We start from the raw sequence: 24,444 nt of genomic DNA, 5'->3' as shown, positions 1-24,444 counted from the left end.
GGTTTTGGTTCTTTAACTTTCTTGTTGTTTAAAACATTTGTCCCTATAATTTAATAAATATTTAGACTATTTTATCTCTCGAATGACTAAAACTTATGATTTGAAATTTGATAGGCTAAAACTAAAATTCATATGAATTTAAAAGATCAAAAATTATACTAACCCAAAATTTTATTTTTTCCCCTTAAAAACCCAAAATTTTAATATTAAAAATTCATTTTTTATACGAAAGGAAAGAAACGTGAGAAAGGCACAGCGCAGTGGCTGGGGAAGGGCCGACCCAGCAGGCGTTAGTGGCAGACAATCAAAACGTTACCCACTTCCCCACCTTTTCCCTCTCCCCCTCCCCCCTCTCTCACACTATAATATTAAAATACTGACTTGGAAAGAAAAAGCATAAACACAACACGTTGCCCTGCCCTCAATTAGAAACAGAGGATGAAGCCTCTGCCACTCTGAGACGTGAGCCAAACTGCCAAAGTTTTGTCCTCCTTTCTTAGGACACCTACGTTGTTATAGATCCATAATTTCGTATGTACAGCGCAATGAAGTAGGAGTGAATTCAGGCAGAAGAAGAGAAGAACAAGTAAAGAGTAAATCAATCACATTACCTGACTCCAAATTCCGATGGCTGATGAGATGGATATATCACAATCTGTAGCATACACACATACAATGACAGAACCCGCCCCTGTGCCTTGTTTCAATTCATATATATGTATGTGTTTTCAGTTCAGTTGTTTGATGAGGATCATAATAACAACATCTTATGAACTTGCGCTATAATGATTATCATTGTTTGATATCAAAATCCTAACACAATACACAACAATACATAGTATCTCAAAGTTCAACAACATGCTCTAATGTTCCACTATTTAGTTTAGTAATTGCTAATTACTTCAACATTGCAATCAGTTATGTTGGTCTTTCAGCAAACTCTTAGGCCACATATGTCATGTTCCCTTTTCTGCATGTAGTGTCCAACCTTTGCGCTTGAAGGTATTCACCCCAGTTTCTCCTGCAAAAAGCAAGGAACAAACTAGCTTCATGTTAAGGAAATCAGAAAATAATAATTACATTTTTATAACAGAAAGAGAAACCAGAAATTAAAATTCAAAGAGCAGAGGCGTTTTATGATTAATTTGTTCTGCTACCAAAGTTCAAAACCTTCCACTAGTGGTAGTTCATGGATATTTATTTTCATTATATAATAATTATGCACAACATGAATTTGACTTTTTCATGTAATTATAGTTACATCTCATAAGTACTTAGTTTCCAAAAACGTAGGTTTGTGAGTTTTTTTTGGGTGATATTACACCAGCTCAATGAATTTTAAGCTGATTTAACTACTTGATGATGATAAAAAAAAAACATAAGATTGACAAGTTGTTTAGATCTGATACTACATAATTACAAGTAAGGTTAAATACTGATGGCCAAAAAAAAAGTTAAATACTAAATGCACAGAAATTAAAAGCACAAATATATAGTAGAGTGGAAAATAATTAATAGTAGGTATGCAACGCAAAAGCTATAAAGGCAAGAATAAATATATAGGAAGGTATTACCAGATAGCCTCTAAGCCACCTATTGTGCTTGTCATGTGCAGTGCAACCATAACATAAATAGAATCCATCAAATTGTTTAGGAATTTGAAGTGCGCATGCCTCCAGGAGCGATTAAAAAGCACTGGCCCAAAAACTCCCCAAAATCCAACGATGAATCCAAACGCCATGCTCCAATAAAACTCCCTAGAAATAATTGAGTCATTATCATCTTGGAATTTAACTGATTCTTGAGGTCGTTCCTCCCTATCAGGACACTTTACCTCCAGTGGTTTTCCACATAGGCCAAGATTTCCTTCATAGCTTGAGTTATCAAAACTCTGCAGTTGTGTGCTAGTTGGAATTTTTCCAGAAAGGTTGTTATATGACAAGTCTAACACTGCAAGACGATCAATTTGAGCAAAACTAGAAGGAATTGGACCAACGAGATGGTTTTTTGACAAATCAAGAGAGTCTAATGATTTTAATCGTCCAATCTCCGAAGGAATTTCTCCGTGTAACTGATTTCTTGATAAATTTAGTGATATCAGCCCAACTAACATTCCTAATTCTCGTGGAATTTTTCCACTTAACTTGTTGCTTGAAAGATCAAAGCCTGTAACCAATATGTCACCGTTAAATTTGCGTTCTTGGTGTTTCCACATCAGCACAATTGGTTCGTATTCAAAATAAGCTCTTCCATTGAAAGTAAAAACTGCAGTCTCACCAATACTACCATCAGAATAATATGCACTGTCTAGAGCCATTTGTCTGAATTTTTTGAAGCATTTGGGGATTTGTCCAGATAGAATGTTTAAAGAGAGGTCCAAAAATTGAAGGTTTGATAAATAACAAAGATGAGTTGACAAGCTTCCAGAAATGTTGTTATTTCGTAAGATTAAAATTTTCAAATTTTGCAATCCATCATTATTCCCAATCTGTGAAGGTATACATCCAGAGAACTTGTTTTCCGCTGCATCAAGAATTACTAAATTTGAGCAATTACTCAAAGTAATGAGCAACTCCTCGGTAAACCCATTGTTTCTCAAAGATTAGTGCTTCAAGATCTTGTAGGGAACCAACAGAAATAGGAAATTCTCCAGAGAAATTATTGTTACTCAAGTCTAAAAACATCAATGATTTGAAAGGGCTCCAACAATTAGGAAGCTGTCCATATAAGTGATTATCAGCAAGGTCTAATACCTCCAATCTTTGATTTGACCCATCTGCACACAAAAATGTGTGAAATTCTGAAAAACTATTATTTGACACATGAAGGACCATTGTATTTCGTAGAAATTTTGGAAGTGAGCCTTCGAAGTGATTCGAAGCTAGAGATATAAGAGGGTATTCACCAAATTCAATGGCAAGATTTGGCAATGTACCAGAAATGTTGTTGCATGAAACATTCAAGTATATAAGCCGTGGTGTCAACAAACCCCAAAACCACTCTGGAATAGTGCCAAAAATTCCATTATTTGAAATGTCAAGTTCTGTAAAATTATTTCGAGTCTGCAACCATTTCGGAAAATGAGGACCCAACTCGCATGACCCCACATAGATGGCTTCTAATTGAAATGGTGGGACCCAATCATGACTAAATCTCAAAGTCAATGAGTTATCAGATAGATCTAAAACTTTCAAGTTATGCAAATTGACAAGATTTGAGTTTGTGAGAATGCCTTTTAAGGAGTTGGAACTAATATCCAAAGACACTAGTGATGACGGAAATCGGTAATCATTGGGTATTGTCCCATTCAACAGGTTATATGAAATATCAAAATTCTTCAAAGATGAGAATGTGGAAAGGTTTACTAGTGTGCCGGTGATTTCATTATAGCTCAAGTCCAAGTATTCCAAAGAACACCGGGCACAACTAGAAAATGTTTCAAGAATTGTTGAAAGTTCTTCACTCAAAAGATTATCCCATAGGGATAAAGAACGTAAGGTACATGTATGCCCTAAGAATTTAAATCCACCCTTAAGTTGATTATACCCAAGGTCTAGATTCTCCAGAGAATTCATCATACTAGCAAATTCAAAAGGGATGGGACCCTCTAGCTGGTTCGACTGAAGACTAAGATTAAAAAGGTTGGGGCTGATGTTTAAGATCCAATGGAATACTGCAGATGACTTGAAATTATTCTCCTTGAAATCCAATTTAGAAAGAGAAGAAGGGGAATTGAATTTTAAAGAGGGTAAGGAGAGGATATGCTTATCTGAAAGATAATTGGTTATAGCTAGCTCTTTCAAGTTGGACAGCTTTGCAATCATTTGCAACCACCTGTAAGAATATTTGAGATCAATTACATCTTGCAGCTCTAGACGGGTCAAAGAAGTGAGACTAGACAGCCACTCAAGTCCAGCACCATTTTCTTGATCAATCTCGAGAATGCCTTGGCCATTTAGAAGAAGATTTTGCAAGTTTGTAAGGTTCCCAAGTTGACGAGGCATTGTTCCGCTCTGAGTAGTATATGAGAGATCAAGATACCGCAATTGTGAGAGATTTCCAAGTTGATGAGGTATTGATCCTGCAAGATCATTTGACGAAAGATCAATATGCTGCAGGTGCACGAGATTTCCAAGTTGATGAGGTATTGCTCCTCCAAGAGGGTAATTGCGTGAGAGATCAAGATACCTCAATTGCGAGAGATTTCCAAGCTGATAAGGTATTGCTCCTCGAGCCGAGTTCCCTGAGAGGTTGAGATATTGTAAATGTGAAAGGAGCCCAAGTTGACTTGGAATATTTCCTCCATTTAAACCGCAATTGTGGAGATCAAGGTATCTTAAGTGTGTTAGAGAGCCAAGGAATTCAGGGATGGAGCTATCTTCAAAATAATTGGAACTAAGGTTCAAATACATCAAGTATTGTAACTCCACCAATGATGCATCGATCTCACCTTTCAAGGGGAACATTGGAAAATCACCAGGAAGATGGAGCTTGATGACATGGCCAGTTTGGTTGTCGCAAAACACTCCCTTCCATTCACAGCAATCTGTCTTGAGCTTGATGATTCGAAGCTGAAGAGTTGCTATTGATTTTGCGTCCATGGAGTGCTAGGTTAAATAGACTTGAAAATTGAAGTTTTATTGGTGCTGTTATCATTTCACCTTCATTGTAGGATGACTTTCTTGGACAATTTAACGATGCAGTATCATTTGGACTCATTAAGCATTAATTTATTACACCTTTTTTACCAAAAAATTTTTATTACAACCAATAAACGCAAAGTATAGTACTTCTTCCATTTTTTAATATAAAATTATTTTGTAATACAATTTACACTATAAAATAAGTCTTATACTAAGAATCAGAAGAGTAAATAATTAAAAGTAGTTGCCTAGTTGGATGTCTGAAGATATTTTTTCTTATTTTGCCCATCATTAAACACTGTTTCGCTACAGTCTATCGTTACATAAAAAAGGGCAGCACTCAGAGGCGTTTTTGGAAAAAAGATCGCATCAAATTTTCATTGAACTGTGTAATATTTTTTTATATGTGATAAAAAATAATAAATTGTTTCTTATATATACTGTTTTCGATTCTAAATATAAGATCTAGTTTACAGTGTAAATTGTACTACAAATTAAGTCATATATTTAGGACTAAAAGTAATATAGGTCTATATATATAATAATGGAAGAGTGGTATAATTAAGAATAAACGACTTTAAGATCTTTATACTCTTAAATTATGAGTTAATGGCGCCAATAAAAATTGGTCAGTTGGTGAGAATTTAACATGTAATCGATGAAGTTTTGAATTCGAGTTTTGCTGTCAAAACAAAGAAATTTGTGGGTGAACAATTTGTAAGTGCTTTTTAAATCGGAAGGAATAGATATCGATTCTTAATAGTTAATACTCAATTCATTTAAAGTTTTCTTTATTTATAAAAAGAGGGGAAAAAGGGTCAAAAATTCTTCTGTTTCCCCCGTATCACAATCCCCCTCAAAACGAATATGATTGATCACTAATTTTCCGACTTCCAAGCCTCAAGCCAATCTATCATTTCCCTCTTATCTTAAATGACGTCGTGTTGTGAGGGGACCGGCATAGATTTTTTTTTTTTTTGGGGATTAAATGGGAAATACATACATACACATATAAATATAATGCATTACGCACCAGAATGAATATATATAAAAAAAAGTATAATCTGGTCAAAAAATGAAAAAAAAAAAATTATGAAAAAATTGAAGAAATGTGAACAGAAAAATAGGCACATAACTCAAGGATTTTTTTCACAAATGACAATTAAAGCAAAAAAAATTCAAGAAGAAACAAACAATTTATTAGAAAAACTGGTGACAGTCACGAAACATTTGTTTGGATGACTAGTTTCATAAGAAAGACTTGGAATACTTCAGAAAAGAAAATCTGATGAGAGGAAAACAAAAAACAAAAAAAACAAAACAACAACAAAGGCAACGACTAATTAATTGCACCATCCATGAGAGGATTGAAGGAAAAAACGTCGTCCGCGTATTTTTTTTATAACTGAATCTCTAAGTTGATAATGTTAGAGAGAGTACTAAGTTGTTAACGGTTTAAACAACAAATTAAATCTTATATTAAGAATTAGAGGTGGTAATTGATTCAGTACTCAAAAATCTCTGAGCTGGCAAAATTAGGGATAACTGTACATAGAGAGAGGACGAAGTTAAATTGTTTCTGTGCATTCTAATAATTTTGACTCGGAAAACATATTGGGGTATTGTTGGGAATTTACTTTCATTTCTCCTGTCAGTCATAGCCAGACTTTTCTCCACTATTATCTCTGTGATCTTTAATATTCTTAATTATAAGAGCTAATTGAATAATTTGAGGAGATTAAGGAAGTAAGTTGAATTAGTTATTTGTCATAAATATATGTTGTCTTTCCTAAAATATCCTTACTAATCAAATGTATTGATTAGAACTATAATTATTATAAGGATTATCTTAAAAAAATTAAATAAATATAAGAGACAAAGTAGATTAGGATCTTATATTTAGAATCAAAAAGTCAAACAGAGTCTTATATTAAGGACCGGAGGTAGTATAAAAATTCTTTTAACTTATATTTTGATCTTAAATATAAAATTTAAATTTATTTTATCTTTCATATTTATTTAGTTTTTCTCAAAATAATCCTTGTAATAATAGTAGTTATAATCATATAATAATAACAGTTCTGAACAATACACTTAATTAATAAGGATATTTTAAAAAAGACAATACCTATTTATTACAAATAAATAACTTAACTAATTTTTTTAATCTATTTAAATTAACCAATTAGTTTTTGTATTAAAAACAGGAGACCTTATTAAATATGATTTTCATGCTATTCAAAAAGTTGTTTTGGAAAAAATCGCGGAGAGAAGTATAATCTGACCCCACATATTCAATGGTGATGGCCCAAGCTCTACGGTCAATGTTCAATAGCCCCCATTTTCACTCTAATTTAATTTCCACATCACAAAGAAAAGCGGGGCTGCGTCAAGGCCAGTTTGGACCCGACTACGTATCAATATGAAATCTCATTTGAAAAATGATCAGGCTAAAATTTTTTTGGTTCGTATAGACTGACCGATCGAGTCTGATTAGGCTAAGATAATAAGTGAATAATACATAATAATACAACATCGAGTTACATTAATTTTTCTAAAACGTTCGTCAAGAAAACACACGTCAATTTTTAGTTTTTATTTTTCTTAAATGTTAATGAAAAAATGAATAAACATGAAAAGAAAAATATATCTCCATAGAAGCCACAGCCCACAGGTGGAGATCAGATACTGTGGGTCATAATGGGCTCGACGTTTTATCAAGCCCATGATTCAGCCCAATGGTGTTTTTGTTTAAATGTTATAATAAGATAACAAAAGCCCAATGTTTGATGCAACAACAACTGTCCATGTAAAAGTTATGGTAAATAAACAAATCACCATCCCCGTCATCGTCATTATATATAAAATTTGAATTACTAGCCTTGTTGGGACGGACCGTCCAATATGTGTAATATGTGCAATATGTGCTTCCTTCCTTATGTGTGTGTGTGTGTTATTTCCCCACACTGAAGTCTTGTTTAAAAATGAAACTAAATGGCATTCACATCTCAAGTTAAGGGTTTTTTTTCCCCATAAAAAAACGTACTCCTCTGGTCCTAAATATAAGACCCTTATACACACTAGTATAAGGGTCTTACATTTAAGACCGGAGGAGTATTTGATTTGAAATGTTTTGATTGGGCAGAGCGATATTGTTGGAGAATATAATAACATTATATATTAAAAATGGAAGAAACACATTATTAATACCCGTTATATTAAAAATCTTACGAGTCCTAAAAAACATGAAACTGGGTAATTTGAATTTATAGAGTCCCCTATAACGTTGTAGTGCAGAGAATTGACATAGTCACATGGTCTATCTTCTGTGATTTCAATAAGCTTAAACTGTAACTTTTGGTGAAGAAAGAGGAACACACAGAGACCAGCTTGAACTGTAACTTTAATTAAGTGTAAAATTTGCCCAGTTTTGAATTCTTGAATATAATTTAAGAAGGTAATTGAAAAGCAAAGCCTTTTCTTTTCTTTAAAAAATAGAGGGGGAAAATATAATGAGTCATCGGGGAATAAAAAATAGCAAGCTTATTAGAACCTACGAAAACACAATAAACGTGAATCCAAACGTGATCTTTGGATTATAATTAATTCAATTTATTATTCCCATCATTATTACTTTAATATAAAAAAATTGATATATTATATACCCACATTATATTCATTTAAAATTCTCATCATTATCATTTTAAAATAATAAATTAATTCATCTCACGTGGCAATACTTTTCAGTTCACTCATACAAATCAAGACAAGAATGCCCACGTCATTGATGGGGCAGGTTTGGTAATTGGTACATTCAAAACAAAGGTAATGATCTAATGCGTAAAATAAAATATATGTAGAATTTTTTACATATTTTTCATCATAATCGAATATTTATGTGGCATTAGCTGGCTAAAATTAAAACAAATGTTATATGTATCGTGGATGTCCCGTGGTTGATTGGAAAATAAGAAACTTCCTACTTCAGATTTTGCTTGAAAAAAGACAAATAAAAAAAAAAGATGAAAAAGGCAAAATCTCCCAACTCACACACATGAAACAAATGAGAAGGCTTATACTAAGCAAAAGTCTCCGAAACAATCTACTACATACCAAGCTATTTATCTGTAACAATATACTTTCTTGGTCATTAATATAAAACCTATTTAATTAATTTAATTAGATTAAAGAAGTTAGATAAGTTAGTTAATTATAAAAAAATATGACATGTTTTTCTTAAAATACCATAATCATCTTCCTTAATATCCTCTTTCCCTCTTTTACTTGATTATAGTTAAAGGAGTATTTACAAGGATAATTTAGAAAAAATTAATAAATATGAGAAATAGATTTTATATTTAGAACCAAAATTAACTCAATAATTAAGTCCTATATTAAGGACCGGAGGAGTACTAAAAAGAAGGAAACAAATAACTGTCTCAGTCTACCAAATAATTGCTAAATATTTGAATCACTTTTCATTCGATTTATCTTAATTACAGTTGATGACTTTTAAGGTGTGTGATAACACTCTCGTGTCATCCTATGTTTCTCTAACCAGCTCTTGAATTGTCGTAAACAGAGCGCATGGGAACGATTTTTGGCATTAAGTAGACTGATGAGCATCAAGAGCTTATCACCGTTGTGCCCCATTCATATCTATTAATTCGTATGGTTCAGATTCAATTATTCTTTACTTTTTATTTTCAATATAAAAATATTCTAATGTGCATAAAATTTGAAATAAAGATAAACCAGAGGAATGAAAGCCAGAGGTTTAAATTGGACCGTGACTCTTATCCACGCCGACCACGAATTCATGGTACTTGAAAACGACCACTCATATGTACTCTATGGCCTGCCTCGTCCTCTGTCATTATATAACACACGGCAAAATTCGAACCAACACACATAATTAGTTGAAGATTGGCATTGAAGAAGGCTGAAAAGCTCCATCATGGGAAGTGCCTCCATGCTAGCCTCTGTTGCCATGAGAAGGTAGGCCAAAATTAGAGTTTCATCTGTCAGTTAATGGAACTATCAACTTCCCATTATGTTTCAGGTTTTAATATGTATCCTTGTAAGTAAAATCATTCACTTTCAGGCTTGAAGGTAAGGCGGCTCTGATCACAGGCGGCGCAAGTGGAATTGGTGAGTGTACTGCAAGGCTCTTCTCTCAGCTCGGAGCTAAAGTGGTGATCGCTGATATCCAAGATGACTTGGGTCACTCCGTTTCCAAAAGCATCACAGATTCTTCATCTTCTTCTTCTGCCACCTACGTCCATTGCGACGTCACAAAGGAAAAGGACATCGAAAACGCAGTGGACACTGCGGTTTCGAAGTACGGCAAGCTTGACATCATGTTCAACAATGCTGGTATCGTCGGTGTCAACAAAACCAGCATCCTCGAAAACCACAAATCCGAATTCGAGGAGGTGATTAACGTGAATCTGATTGGTGTTTTTCTGGGGACCAAGCATGCAGCGAGGGTGATGGTCCCCGCACGACGCGGCAGCATTTTATCAACGGCTAGTGTTTGTGGCTGTATCGGCGGGGTGGCTTCACATGCGTACACGAGCTCGAAGCATGCAGTGGTGGGCCTGACGAGGAACACCGCCGTGGAGCTCGGACGGTTTGGGATTCGGGTGAACTGTGTCTCGCCGTACGTGGTGGCGACACCGTTGGCCAAGGATTTCTTCAGGCTTGATGATGAGGGAGTCCATGGGGTTTATTCTAACCTTAAAGGTGCAAAGCTTGAACCTCAAGATGTGGCTGAGGCGGCACTGTACTTGGCAAGCGACCAGTCTAAATATGTGAGTGGCTATAATCTTGTGGTCGATGGAGGATTCACAATCACAAATCCTGGCTTCACTGTTTTTGGGGGATAAAGAGTGAATTCACTGTCACGAAAATCTGAGTTATGTTTTGGGAGATTTGTGTGGGTTTTTCCTCTCCGTCTTTGTCCGATTTGATCACTTTCAGTGTGCGCTTTTGGATTTGATGGATGTTCTATTTGTAATAAACTAATCTATTATATATCCCTACTTTGTTAAGTAGCTGTATGCCTCTTTTCACATTATCACAGTAACGAGTGAAGCCAGAGTAATGAAGAGATATTAGTATTGATGGATGTACAGAGGGAGTACATTTGAATATACATGTATATGGTTTTAGTAAAATTGAAGAAAATGGCAGATTCCATTATATGCCTAATTAAGCTTTCAGTGTGTCCTTTTGAATTTGAAGAATCTTTATTTGCTTGAGCAGAAATGAAAACTCTGATTTTGATTGGTCATGATAAGAACACAAAACTTGTGAGGTGAAGATTATTTTTAAAGATTATCTTATTTAGAATATTTTTTTTTTTTCACGTTCTTAAAATGAGCGGCCTTTTTATGTTTATATATATATATATATATATAACTATTTTTTTAAACGCCAATCATTGTTCAGAGATCCCAAAGACTCCGGCCACATTGTAGAAGTGAATGGCTTTTCATTTACTTCTAGAAACATTATTAAGACCATCGGTATACTTCCCCAGTACGTAGGCTTTCAGACTATTGTTTGCCTTTTGATTTATATATTTCTCTGTTGTAGGATTTTGGACTTTGCTAATCCCCTGTCTCTATGTGACTGTAATAACACAACACAGCGCAAAAGCTAATCATACACTTCCAAAGCAGTTTCACATACTGTAATGACTAAATAAATTTCTAATTGACAGAACAAGAAAATTATTTCCATTTTCCCACACAACAAAGACTAGTCCCCTGACAGATCTCCAACCTCGAAAACCAAGCCCAAAGTAGATGCCTTCAAGGGAAATTTTCTTCTGCCAGAAGGTATAAACTCAGATCAAGGCTAATTAAATATGAAAGCAATGGTTAAAAGCAAAGAATGGGGAGAAACCTAGGAGTATTACCGGTTAGCTTACGAGTCACCTCTTGGATTTTGCTATTCTCAAGGCTGCCTTGACATAAATCCAGTCTGTCACATTGCTCAAGAACTTGAAGTAGGCGTGTCTCCAAGAACGGCTGAAGAGTATTGAGCCAAAAATACCCCAGAATCCTATTATAAATCCGATTGCCAGACTCCAATAAAATCCTTTAGATATGAATGAATCCTCATCTTCTTGGACCCCAGTAGGCTCTTGAGGTGTGTTCTCCTCATGACATGATTTATCAAGTGGTTTTCCACAGAGATCAAGATTTCCCTCATAGCTTGAGCCATTAAAACTCTGCAACTGTGTGCTGATTGGGATTTTTCCAGAAAGGTGGTTATATGATAAATCCAACATGGTGAGACGGTCAATTAAAGCCAGGCTAGAAGGGATTGATCCAGATAAGTTGTTTCTTGACAAGTCAAGAAATTCCAATGACATTAACCTACCAATGCCAAGGGGAATTCTTCCAGACAAGCTGTTTCTTGATAGGTTCAAAGAAATCAGCTCAACTAAACCCCCAATTTCTTTTGGAATTACTCCACTTATTTGGTTGCTCGAAAGATCAATGCTTTTCAACAACTTACTATGCTTAAACATTTGTGGCGCACCTTTCCACATGAGCAATGCATTTATATCATATTGATAAAAGGGTGTTGATCCATTACTGGATATAGAAGGGCTCACTAAATTTGTTGATGAACTCTCTTGAATCATTGCAGTAAAGTTCTTCAAGCATCTGAAAATTTGCCCAGACAGATTATTCAGAGAGAGATCCAAGAGTTGAAGGCTTGTCAGATAACAAAGATGCAATGGTAAGCTTCCTGAAAAGCAATTATTTCGTAAGCTTAACATCTGTAACTGTTGTAATTCATCTCCTATCCATGAAGGTATAGGTCCTGACAATTTATTTTCCCCCACATCTAGCATTTTAAGGCTTGTGCAAGTCTTCAAAGACGAAGACAACTCCCCAATAAACCTATTGTTTCTCATGATCAATACTTGAAGTGCAAGAAGAGATCCAATGGAAGATGGAATTTTTCCTGATAAGTTATTGTTACTCAAATCAAGATAGATCAATGATGTGAAACCGCTCCAACAATCAGGAAGTTTACCTGATAATTGATTACTCGATATATCCAATGAGGCCAACACATCTGCTGAACTGTTATCACATAAAAAGGCAGAAGATTCCGAAAACTTGTTTGCGGACAAGTCAACAACTGAAGCACTACGTAGAGAGGATGGAATTAAGCCTTCAAATTGATTTGAAGCTAGAGATACATCAGGAGAGCTAGAAAATCTTACTGGGGAGTTTGGAATTGTGCCCCATAAGCTGTTGTATGAAACGTTGAGCCACAATAAATTTGGTGTTAATAGACCCCAAAACCATTGTGGAACAGTATCAGATATTCCAGCATCGGAAATATCAAGAACAGAGAAGTTATTTTGAGTATGCAACCAATCAGGAAAATCAGGACCTAGCGTGCAAGATCTAAGAAATATCTGATCCAATTGAAAAGATGGGATCCAATTCTTCCCAAACTTCAATGTTAATGAGTTGTAAGAAAGGTCTAGTGTCTTCAAGTTTGACACATTTGCAAAATGTGACTCAGTGATGACGCCTTTCAGAGAGTTGGAATGAATGGACAAAGTGACCAACTGAGATGAGAATCGAATGCCTTCAGGAATTGACCCATTCAAACTATTTTCTGTAAGGATTAAAGTCTCTAAAGAGGTGAATATGGAAAGATCAGATAATGTTCCAGTGATTTGGTTCCAGCTAAGATCCAAATTTTGCAGAGAGTGCCTAGCACACCCTGACAAATTCCCAAGTATTTTAGGAAGTTCTTCATTCAAAAGGTTATATTTCAAAGTCAAGGACTGTAAGCTACATACATCCCTAAACGATTCAGGTATCCCACCATGTAGTGTATTTTCAGAAAGGTCTAGATACTCTAGGGAAGTCATTTTACCTAATTCATTTGGGATAAGACCTTGTAAGCGGTTATTGCTAAGATCAAGCTCAACCAGGTTTGAGCTCACATTGGATAGCCACTGGAATATAATGGACGATGTGAAACCATTGTCAGAAAGATCGAAACTAGCAAGAGAATCTGAAAATTTCCATTTTGAAGGTGTCAAGGGAATGATATTATCATCAGATAGACTACAACCTGTGAGGCTGACTTCTCTTATGTTTGGAAGCTTCCCAATCATTTGTAGCCAGTTGTGAGAATGGTTCAGATTAATCACCTTGCTCAAGTCAAGTCGAGTTAAAGAAGTGAGACTAGATAGCCACTGACCTGCACCTTGATCCTTGTCTTCAAGTGTGAGAGCAGTATTGAATCCAAGGTCAAGCTTCTGCAACTTCGAAAGATTCCCAAGTTGATAAGGTATTGTACCTTCAAGAATATTCTCTCCCAGATCAAGATACCGCAACTGCGACAGATTTCCAAGCTGATATGGAATTTCACCTCCTAGACCGATCTTTTCAAGATTAAGATACTGCAAGTTCGAGAGATTTCCAAGTTGGTTTGGAATTTGTCCGCCAAAATAGCAACTTCTGAGATCAAGGAATCTCAAGTTCTTGAGAGAGCCAAAGAAATCCGGGACATGATTGTCTCCGAAATCATTGTAACTAAGATTCAGATATTTCAGGTCTTGCAACTCCAGCAACGATGCACTAATATTGCCCTGTAAAATGAATTGTTGTTCTCCTGCGTCACCGAATTCTCCACGAAGGTCGAGAATTTCTACGTGTCCAGTTCGGTTGCTACACTGAACTCCCTCCCATTGGCAACAATTTCTCTTTTCCTCTTCACTTCCCCAGGAAGACAAACGGCCATTGTTGTCCACGAGGCCATCTTTGAACTGAAGCAAGGCTTGCCTTTCCCTTTCTGGACACCTAACTGCTGCACCTGTAGCTCTCAAAGTATCATTGAGAACAAAAAGATGAAGCTCGAAAACCAGTATTACTTGAAGGAGTTTGAGAGAAACTGCGTTCAAGATCTTCATTCTTTTGAAAAATGATTAGACCAATGTCTGGTTTTTTGTAATTCAAAAGTTATATTACTAGTGCCTATATATAGTATGGTCTTGCCTACTCAAACCCAATGAACATGTTCACATTACTTAAGTTGAGAAGTTCTCACGGAAGTTTTAAAGCCATTGCACTGCCATCTTCTTTGAAAAGGACTCAATCACTCAGGTGCACAAGAGGAAGATCCTTCGAGGAAAATGGCAACGAAGGACTCAAATATTTAAAATTAATAACTACTGTTAAGAGGGGCCCTGTGACTCGGATTAATCATTTTTCTGCAGATGGCTTTAGCCTTATTCAAGTGGCATCACTTTCGTAGTCTCCTCTTAATTAAATATCATTGTTCTGCCTTGGTTCAAGTATTTTGGCTCTAGTGTATATTAGTAATTGATTGATTAAAACTTAACTCAATTTAATCGACATTTACTCTAATAGTCAAGTCAAGGACAAACCATTTAGCATCACAACAGTCCATTAAAAATGGGTAGTTTAAAACACTAGATTCCATAAACCAAACAATTTGTTAGTAAGAAAATGGATAGACACAAATGACAAATTGCTGCCTAATTTTGAGATTTATGAATAAGGCTAATTGCATAATGTGTGTGTATGTGTTAAAAGATAACTTTGGGCGAAGATTCATACACAACAATGGCTACTTGTTGAGATATATAGTGCATATCAAAACGTCTGGAAGGAAGAAAGAAGCAACTTCGCTTTCTCCCTTTAGGCCTCCAAGTTGAGTTTATCAGTTACAATAAGCAGCTGCCTTTGTGCTTTCTTCTTTTTCCTTTTTGGAAAAATTACCCATAAATTTCACTTCAAAAAATTAAATAGAGAGGCTCCCAGTTTAAGTCCAGATATATAGCCATTGAGCTCCACCTTGATCGTCATCTTTAAGTTTGAAAGCAGCATTGAATCCAAGATCAAGCTTATGCAAAACTTCTCTAGCTGATAAGGTATTGTGCCTCTTCGTATAAATGTATTCCAAGTATGAAAACAAATGAATTAATTTCAAGAAAATGATATTTTATAAATTATAAAAAAATAAATTAAAATATCACAAAACATCTTTCCCAGCACGCGTACCTACCCACCAATGAAATTTTTCCAAAGGAAGTGGCCGCCCAATGGGATTGTCCATACTTCATAATCAAGTGGGCAAAGTTTACTTATAGTTAGGCTCCCTATTTCTTGTTTGAGCTACAAAAATCATGCATAAATTTCATTAATAGCTGCTAAGCCATAATAAATTAATGAAACATTTTATTTTAAAATGTCACACTCTTCACAACTCTATAAATATCATGGTTTCTAAATTCTAACAGCACATAGGCATATAGGAGTACTTATGAATCAGATTATGCTAAGGTTTTTTTTTTTAGAATTTGAAGAGCCAAGAGGAAAAGTAAGAAGATGCAATAAACAATAATATTAGAATATAGCAGCCAGTGGAAGTGGTGGCAGCTAATCAAGTCAGTGATGGATGGCTCCGTACATTGATCGATTCCAATATTGCAAATTGCCAAATAGTGCTGTGCTGGCGGGACTCGCCACTACTAATAATTTGAACCCCCCATCAAAGCTATAACCAATTTTAATATATTTTTTAAATTTAATCTTTTTCACCTTTTAATATTACAGTTAAAGTTTAGGTAAACATAATCGAAACTTGAAAGATGCGAACTTTAGAGGAAGGCTTGCTGAAAAAGTTATAACGTTGCTGTGCGCGGTAGAATAATAACTGTAGCGGGAAGCCTCTCTTCTTCCTTACGGTTCTCTTATCGTTCTCTTCTCTAATTTTCACCCTCCATTTCATCTCATGGTTATGGGACACTCAATAAAATATTGACATTTGCACATACAAATATAACATTTTACTGTTTCACGTCAGAATGAAAATTGTTCTTGCATATTAAATTAAACTCGAGGCAAGTTGTGTTATTCAAATGGGTATGTAGAGCATTTAGGAGAAGCGGCTTTTTTTAAAAGGGGAAAAAAAGGCAGTTAAATTTAAAATCGAAGACTCACTGTTTTGATGCTATTTTACTACAAGTCTCAGCATTTTATTGAGTGTTTCGTGACCGTTGGAGGGTGGGCATTAGAGAAGAGGATGATAAGAGGACCGTAACACAGAGGAGAGGTTCGTTGTCAGATAAATGTAAAATCTTGAATTTATCGCTATTCTGCAAGCGATTCACAATGTTCCTGGGCTGTGCCAAGATCACTAATAGTATGGGCCCATTATTCAATAAATGGGCCGAGTGATGGGGGAGAGAAACCCAATTTTAAGCCCAAAAAGTGCGAGCTGTTGCTCCATTAGGATTAACTGGCATCCATTTGACGTCATGACAAACCCAACAAGCTGGTTGTTGTGGGAAGCATTTGGAGGGCATTTATCTTTGTGTCCTGGAACCAAGAAGCTCATCCTATTATCGAACTTGAGGTCGTCTGTGGCATTCTGAATGCTGATGAATACATTAAAGCGTCCAAAGGTGCCTTCATTATTATTAGAGTCTAATTAATCAAGGTTCTGCACATAGTAAGAGTGACATTATTATTGCTTCTGGACCAATTATGGTACACGTGCATAAGATTGGGAAGTTCTCTATGTACATGGTAATAAAATACACTTCTCTAGTTTTTAATATAAGACTTGATTGACTGATTTAGATAGTTTTAAAAAGTTAAAAAAAATTACTTAATTATAACATATGTTACATAATTTTTTTAAAATACTTTTATATATTATTAGATTATATATCAGTTCATAAGTTAAGCAAATTGGTTTGAAAAAAAATAAGACATATAAATATTTTAAAGTAACTTTTAAGTTTCCTTAATCTTTTCCAATTAGTGAACTTGCTAGGTCTCTCAGTAGTCTATTTCTCTTAACTTTTCATATGTTATAGTAAAATATTAGTGCTAGAAATTCAGCTTTATATATATGTTTACATGTGTATATCAATGCAGATATATGCACGCATTAGTACTGCACGTAAGTATTAGTACAGCGTTTTTTTGGACAACCAGGGAAGTCGGGGGGAAAAACAAATGCATCATTCAAGAGACATATGATCATACATCGCTAGCATTATTACCCTCTAATTGAAATTTGCTTTGTGTCAAGCCCATGCTTCTTCCTTCCCCAATTTTCCCATGCTTTATTAGAATATCTATGTGTGTATATATATATAGTACTACTATAAAATATTTATGTGTGTATATATAGTACTACTATATATGTCAGTTAATTAAGCTTATAGTGGTGAAGAAAAGGGCACGTATAACAGGGAGTCAAATTGGCATGATTTCTTCATTAAATTTGATTGGTCCAGTGGTGTTATGAGAATGGATTAAAGTTTCAGACTGCTCTTTTTCAACAGTCACTCCTATTTTCAGGATCCGAACTGGTGAACAGGTTGATGTTTCTTTCTTGGTCCATCTCATTGCATAAACACGTTTGGATCCGTAGATATATATCTATTTGCTGTGATTGTGATTAGGAAATGTATAAAACCAAGTAGTTCATCTGCTCAATATGTGCAGCTGTCTTCTTGTGGTTTGGTGAACTTCTTAACGATAATTAAAGAGTCCCTGCTTGGATGGCGCGCTGTTCATATTAGGTTATCCTTTTATACGCCTTTTATTAATATTCTCTTTTTCTACCATATTTTATTATTAGTCCTTCACTTCTTAATATGAAATCTATTTAATTAGATTAAGAAAGTTAGGTAGGTTAGTTAATTATAAAAAATATAACATGTTTTTCTTAAAACACCATGATTATTTTTCTTGATATCCTTTCTCCCTTATTTACTTGATTATAATTAAGAAAGTATCCATAAGGTAATTTAGGAAAAACGAATAAATATGAAAAATAAGTTTTATACTTAGAATCAAAATTAACTTAATAATTATATCATATATTAAGGACAGGGGAGTATTATTATTGACATCAAGACTCTATGGAGCAAGTTTGGGTATATACAATTCTGAACACAACTTTTTAGTAAAAATCATTTCATATTCCCTCTTGATTTCTTTGAGACAATAGAGCCAGTATTTTTTTCTATCACTAAATTTACACGAAATAAATGTGCCGGTAATTTCTTACACTAATCTTATTCAGTTTGCAGCTTACAAATACTTCTTTTATTATAAGCCATTTGGATAAATTTTAATTAGTCCGCTCTAAATTAGAAGGAAAAAGACTCAAGACCCGCTTTAAAACGGCGTCGTAGAACTGCTGGAAGCAGCGTCCGCGCGATTTTTGACAGCATGTCCCTCGACTGAGACAAAAAAAGGGGAAAAAAAAAAAAAGATAAGAAAAGGGCCTCGAAAACTAAGTCGCGAGAGCACTGGTCATTTTCCTCGATACAAACGAGGCCTCCCTTCTCTTCTTTGTCTTCTCAAAACCTCCGCCAAATTTTGCGGCGACTTCTCCAACTTCCCTCTATAATTCCATCTTCCTTCTTTCTCGACCTCGCACACACACAATCCTTCCTCTTCCTTTCTACTTCCTCCTCCTCACATCTCTCCTTCTCGCTCTCTTCCACTTCCATCCACAATGTCCCAGGTGGTGGCCACGCGCTCCATTCACAGCTCCTTCGTTTGCCCCAACCCTGGATCTGCACAACCCAGGGCTGAAAACTCGTTAAAGCCTTCGACTTTTGCTTTCAATGTTTTCTCACCTAAGAAGACTTCCAAGTTGGGCTTCCACAGAAGGCCATACCAGATCACTGCAAGGAAAGCTGCTCTTTCACCTACTGAAGTAGTTCCCGTATCACCCGAGGATGATTTGAAGGTTCGTACATTTCATCATTTGTTATGAAACTGCCTCGATTTTGCGACGGAAAGTTGGGAATTGCTTATGAGTCTTGTTCGGTGTTCTTAGATTGAGGAGCAGTTGCAGCATTTGCGTGGAATCCAGCAATTCGGTGACACTTCAGCTGGTATGTGGTCGAAGCCCACTGTTAGAAGGAAGACGAAGATAGTCTGTACGATTGGTCCTTCTACTAATACTCGGGAAATGATCTGGAAGCTCGCTGAGGCTGGCATGAATGTTGCTCGCCTCAATATGTCTCATGGGGACCACGCTTCTCATCAGAAAGTTATCGACTTGGTTAAGGAGTATAATGCACAATCTAAGGATAACGTGATCTCGATTATGCTTGACACTAAGGCAAGTTTGAACTTTGACTATTTTCTTGTTTCTGAAAATTGCTACGTTGCTTACATTATATTTTCGCCATCTTTTTTAGTAGTTTACTGACAAATAAATATCGGCCTTTGTACAGTGCAATTAAGCACGGTAAGATAGCGATGAAGTATGTACTGAAAGGATGTTGCTTATTAGGCGACAGGGTTATTTTGCGCAAATATAATATATATGCAGGATATGACTAGCTTTCCTTTATCTGTACGAGATGACATTTATTTCGCCTCTGGTGGCCTATCGTTTTGTGACTCTTTAGAATGATATGCTGTAACTTGGCAGTTGTTGTGATTCATATTTCAATTCATAATGGTACACATTAGTGAATGAGGTGTCTTCATTGGCCACCCACAAAACAACTCAGTTAATCTAGTATTATTTTATTTCACGGTTAGAACAACATTTTCCTTCTGTGTTGTGTAACATTATCTGTTGACCTGTTGTAAAGTCGGATTTTGTCATATCTTTTGGTAAATGAGAATTTGACTGATGTGAACTTTGTTTTGCTTTTTCAAGACTGAGGTTTTAGTTTTGTCTTATGGTTTTATGATTGATAGTTCTTTTTCTTCCTTTTAGGGCCCTGAGGTTAGGAGTGGGGATTTGCCACAACCAATCACGTTGACACCTGGTCAGGAATTCACTTTTACAATTCAGAGGGGTGTTGGAACTCCAGATTGTGTCAGTGTGAACTACGATGATTTTGTCAATGATGTGGAAGTTGGGGACATGCTTCTCGTTGATGGTATGATGATCATTTGATCACTTCAGTCACTCACATCTCTCACAAACGTGTTTTAAGTTGATTAATGCTTACCTCCATATTAGTCACGGCCTTATGGAGAGTTTAGCAATCTTCACATAGCCCTCCCTCCTCCACCAGCAGCCCTCTTTCCCTTTGGATTTCGGAGCGTGCTACCTTGTTTCTGACCTTGTTTATATGGATAATGAGCTAGAACATGCTATTACAGCAAAAGCAAAATTTAGTTTGTTAAATATGTTAATTAAGCCAACAATGGGCCTTAATAATTCAGTTTTCCAAGTTGAAATGGTCTTTGATTTGGAATAAGATTTTTAATAACGAAGTGGTTGGGATGTCAACAGTCATCACTTATCTTGTATAAAAGTTTTGTGCAGCATATAGTGGACTTGTGTTTTGTCCCCACTTCAAGCCCAAGGGGCTTAGTCTTGTCGATAATGATTCCAATCACAAATCCTCACTTAGTTGGTCAAATTTTTTTATTAAAAATGGTCTTGAACTTATAAACTATCATTGACTCCCAAACTGTGCAGCCAACACATCAAGGAAACCATATTACTTAGACATAGTTTGATGGAATATTGACTTTTTACTTATGATGTAGGTGGTATGATGTCATTGATGGTTAAATCAAAGACGGCTGATTCAGTGAAATGTGAAGTTGTCGATGGAGGAGAGCTCAAATCAAGGCGACATTTGAATGTTCGAGGAAAAAGTGCAACACTGCCTTCCATTACAGGTTGGTCTTTTACTTACTGATCCTGTTTTCTGTCTTTTCTGATGATTCATGTTCCATCTTCCCCTTTGTGTCTAAATTTTTTATTTGATGTTAAGCTGGTCTCATGAACAAAAATTCTGATGCAGAGAAGGACTGGGATGACATCAAATTTGGAGTAGATAACCAAGTTGACTTTTATGCCGTTTCCTTTGTTAAGGATGCTCAAGTGGTTCATGAATTGAAGAATTATTTAAAAAGTAAGAAATAGAAAAAGAGTTTTTAAACAATCAGTTATATGAGGGGTTATAACTGTAGATAATAAATTTCTTGTTCAATACCTCAGGCTGTGGTGCTGATATACATGTCATCGTGAAGATTGAAAGTGCAGACTCTATACCAAACTTGCACTCAATCATTACAGCTTCTGATGGGGTTTTAATCTAATCCTTGCTTTATTTCTTTATATTGCTGCGTTATATGGGGGTTGCTTTGCACTTATATTGTAAATACAGTGATTGTGAATAATTCTGTTAATGTTGATCGATCTATTTTTAAAATCCTGATTTAGGCAATGGTTGCTAGAGGTGATCTTGGTGCAGAGCTTCCCATTGAGGAGGTTCCACTTTTGCAGGTAATGTCATTTTGAATAGAAAGCAACTATACAAGTATTGTTCTGTTGGGTTAAACTTCCAGAAGTTGACATTAAATTGAGCTTATCTTAACATCTGTTGTGACTGATAATGTCAAACTATAGGAAGAGATAATCATGATTTGCCGTAGCATGGGGAAGGCTGTTATTGTAGCAACTAATATGCTGGAAAGCATGATTGTACACCCTACACCAACCAGAGCAGAAGTATCAGACATTGCTATTGCTGTTCGTGAAGGTGCTGATGGGATTATGCTTTCTGGAGAAACTGCCCATGGAAAGTAAGTAACTAGCTTCCTGCATATCTCAAGGTAGAAAAATGAATGGCGAATTTTTGAGGGAAAGAGAGTGTGTTCAGTCGCTTATTCAAGTGGTTCCCGACTCAAGTGCCCCCCATGCATCACATGTCTCTTTAAAATGGGTCGATTTTGGTAGGAAATTGAGAGGATTTGAACCTCTCAAATTACATTGATTTGCTAATGTAACAAATAGTTGGGGGATTACTAACTTCAACAACATGTCATTCAAAAGGAATGAGCGTTGTAAATGACATTGATATTTCTCCTATATAGCTATGTGTTAGATAAAGTTAGTCACTTTAACAACCCAAAACACTACTAAAAGAAACACAGGTTGTATTATAATCAATTTTGTCTTTGCTGTGATTTAAGATAAATGGTATTTAGACTATGTGCATTATTAAGGGAAGAAATTATCATTTTGTCCTTGAGCTGATTAGACAGTGAATTGCAATATTAGCATTTTGGGTCATTTGGAAAAACTTTGATGTTAACTGATTATATCGTTGGTAATCTACAGAAGCAAGAAACAGCTGAAAGTTAATAAATGTTTTCAACTAGTATGCTTACCATCACTCCCTAAGAAAGGGAATAATTATATTTGTTGTCATGCAGGTTCCCACTCAAAGCTGTGAAAGTAATGCACACAGTAGCATTACGGACAGAAGCAACCATTCCAGGTGGTCAAGTGCCGCCTAATCTTGGCCAAGTATTCAAGGTTTGAAGTTACAATGCTCTGTAGCCATGCTAAATTTTTTCATCCACTATAAAGTCTTGCTATGTTTGACCATCAGAGCGGATATATTGATTCTTTATCTTGGACATCTGCAGAACCACATGAGCGAGATGTTTGCATACCATGCAACAATGATGTCTAACACCCTTGGAACCTCTACTTTAGTCTTCACTAGATCAGGTTTTATGGCTATCCTACTGAGCCACTATCGACCTTCTGGCACTATATTTGCTTTTACTGATAAGTAAGTACTTTATCTTCCTCCTCATTTGTTATCAAGAAAATTTGGCCTTCAGAAATGTTCAATATTTTTCTCCTTTCCCTGAAAGACATACTGGATGCATTTAGTTATGTTGTACTTATACCTTTTTTGGGCTTGAGTTCTCTCATCTTGGTCGATTGTCTTTGCACATTGGTGAATATTTACATTTACAATGTTACAATTTCCCTAATCTTCCAGGATTTAACCGATGCATCTGATGGATTTCATTCCATTCTTTCCCTGAAGATGTGCCTCTAGGATTTAACTGATGCATCTGATGGAATTCATTCCATTCTTTCCCTGAAGATGTGTGCATTATGTCTTTAAAAGCTAAACTGATACATATTACTGTTTTTTGTTATACATTGAGTATTTGTGAAAGCTTTATGATCTGAAAACTGAAAATTTTGCTGCCCACACAGCAAGAGGATACAACAGCGGCTGGCCTTGTATCAAGGGGTGTGTCCCATATATATGGAATTTTCTGACGATGCGGAGGAGACTTTTGCTAGAGCGCTAGGCTTACTCCAGGTATTGTTTTGAAGCATTTGTGTTTTACACCCCTGGTAAATAAGCTATTATTGATGTGTTAAAGTTGATATTTCACACTTCCATGTAAACACCCCCTTCGCCCAAAAAAGTAAAGGAGAAAAACGAAAAAATAAGGGGAAGAAAAGGATTGCTGTACTACAATGCTTGTTTTACTCGTGTTTGGTCTTTTGCGTGCACTTATGATGAGTATATATTCATGGTTTCTACCTTCAGAAGCAAGGAATGGTAAAGGAAGGAGAAGAAGTGGCCCTTGTACAGAGTGGCAGACAACCCATATGGAGGTCCCAGTCCACTCACAACATCCAGGTCCGGCAAGTGTAAACAGCAACAAAAGATGGGTTACAACCACTGGTTAAGTTTTGAGCTCATAAAACAGGATAATCTAGTCTAGAGTAGCATTACGTTACCTCTTTGCCTCTTGGTGGTTTGATGTCACAATTGCTTTGCTTGCTTGGTTTAGATTGTTTCTGTTTCAATTGTTTTATTACATGATATTGTATTTGTTCTGTTATGATTTAAAATTACTATATAGGTTGTATGTGGGACTGAATTTTGTTAGAGGCTGGAAAGAGCAGTTCCTTCCTTGGTTGACGGACTCGGGATCGAATTGTTATATTCTGTTGT

The 24,444-nt window shown here is 35.7% G+C and overlaps 4 protein-coding genes across 5 annotated transcripts; 2 read left to right on the top strand and 2 right to left on the bottom strand.

Moving 5' to 3' along the window:
- Positions 1–2,552: 2,552 nt before the first annotated feature.
- Positions 2,553–4,601, bottom strand: LOC114742629 (receptor-like protein EIX1). Its single transcript, XM_028930850.1, has one exon. The coding sequence runs from the start codon at positions 4,599–4,601 to the stop codon at positions 2,553–2,555; it is 2,049 nt and encodes a 682-aa protein (XP_028786683.1).
- A 355-nt stretch (positions 4,602–4,956) lies between these two features.
- LOC114742614 (plastidial pyruvate kinase 2) lies at positions 4,957–24,341 on the top strand. 2 transcript variants are annotated; one of them, XM_028930837.1, is made up of 12 exons: positions 4,957–4,961; positions 19,623–19,814; positions 20,424–20,589; positions 21,209–21,343; positions 21,469–21,579; positions 21,666–21,754; positions 21,891–21,953; positions 22,077–22,252; positions 22,886–22,988; positions 23,102–23,250; positions 23,691–23,799; positions 24,034–24,341. In XM_028930837.1, the coding sequence occupies exons 2-12, from the start codon at positions 19,662–19,664 to the stop codon at positions 24,139–24,141; spliced, it is 1,362 nt and encodes a 453-aa protein (XP_028786670.1). In that variant the 5' UTR covers positions 4,957–4,961; positions 19,623–19,661; the 3' UTR covers positions 24,142–24,341. The 2 variants fall into 2 exon arrangements, with proteins under 2 accessions (XP_028786670.1, XP_028786669.1); XM_028930836.1 differs by lacking the exon at positions 4,957–4,961 and adding an exon at positions 19,006–19,436 and having other exon boundaries at positions 19,527–19,814.
- LOC114742617 (secoisolariciresinol dehydrogenase-like) lies at positions 9,556–10,675 on the top strand. The gene is made up of 2 exons (XM_028930840.1): positions 9,556–9,641; positions 9,748–10,675. Exons 1-2 carry the CDS (start codon positions 9,601–9,603, stop codon positions 10,529–10,531), a joined length of 825 nt encoding a protein of 274 aa, XP_028786673.1. The 5' UTR covers positions 9,556–9,600; the 3' UTR covers positions 10,532–10,675.
- On the bottom strand, positions 11,286–13,886 carry LOC114742613 (receptor-like protein EIX2). The gene is made up of 2 exons (XM_028930835.1): positions 11,569–13,886; positions 11,286–11,478 (listed from the first exon to the last, which is right to left on the bottom strand). The coding sequence occupies exon 1, from the start codon at positions 13,804–13,806 to the stop codon at positions 11,584–11,586; it is 2,223 nt and encodes a 740-aa protein (XP_028786668.1). The 5' UTR covers positions 13,807–13,886; the 3' UTR covers positions 11,286–11,478; positions 11,569–11,583.
- Positions 24,342–24,444: the final 103 nt, after the last annotated feature.

The sequence above is a fragment of the Neltuma alba genome, unplaced genomic scaffold (assembly GCF_004799145.2).
Source record: "Neltuma alba isolate B1F8T4 unplaced genomic scaffold, ASM479914v2 tig00003838_pilon, whole genome shotgun sequence".
Lineage (NCBI taxonomy): Eukaryota > Viridiplantae > Streptophyta > Magnoliopsida > Fabales > Fabaceae > Neltuma > Neltuma alba.
This window is presented reverse-complemented; position numbering and strand designations above follow the sequence as displayed.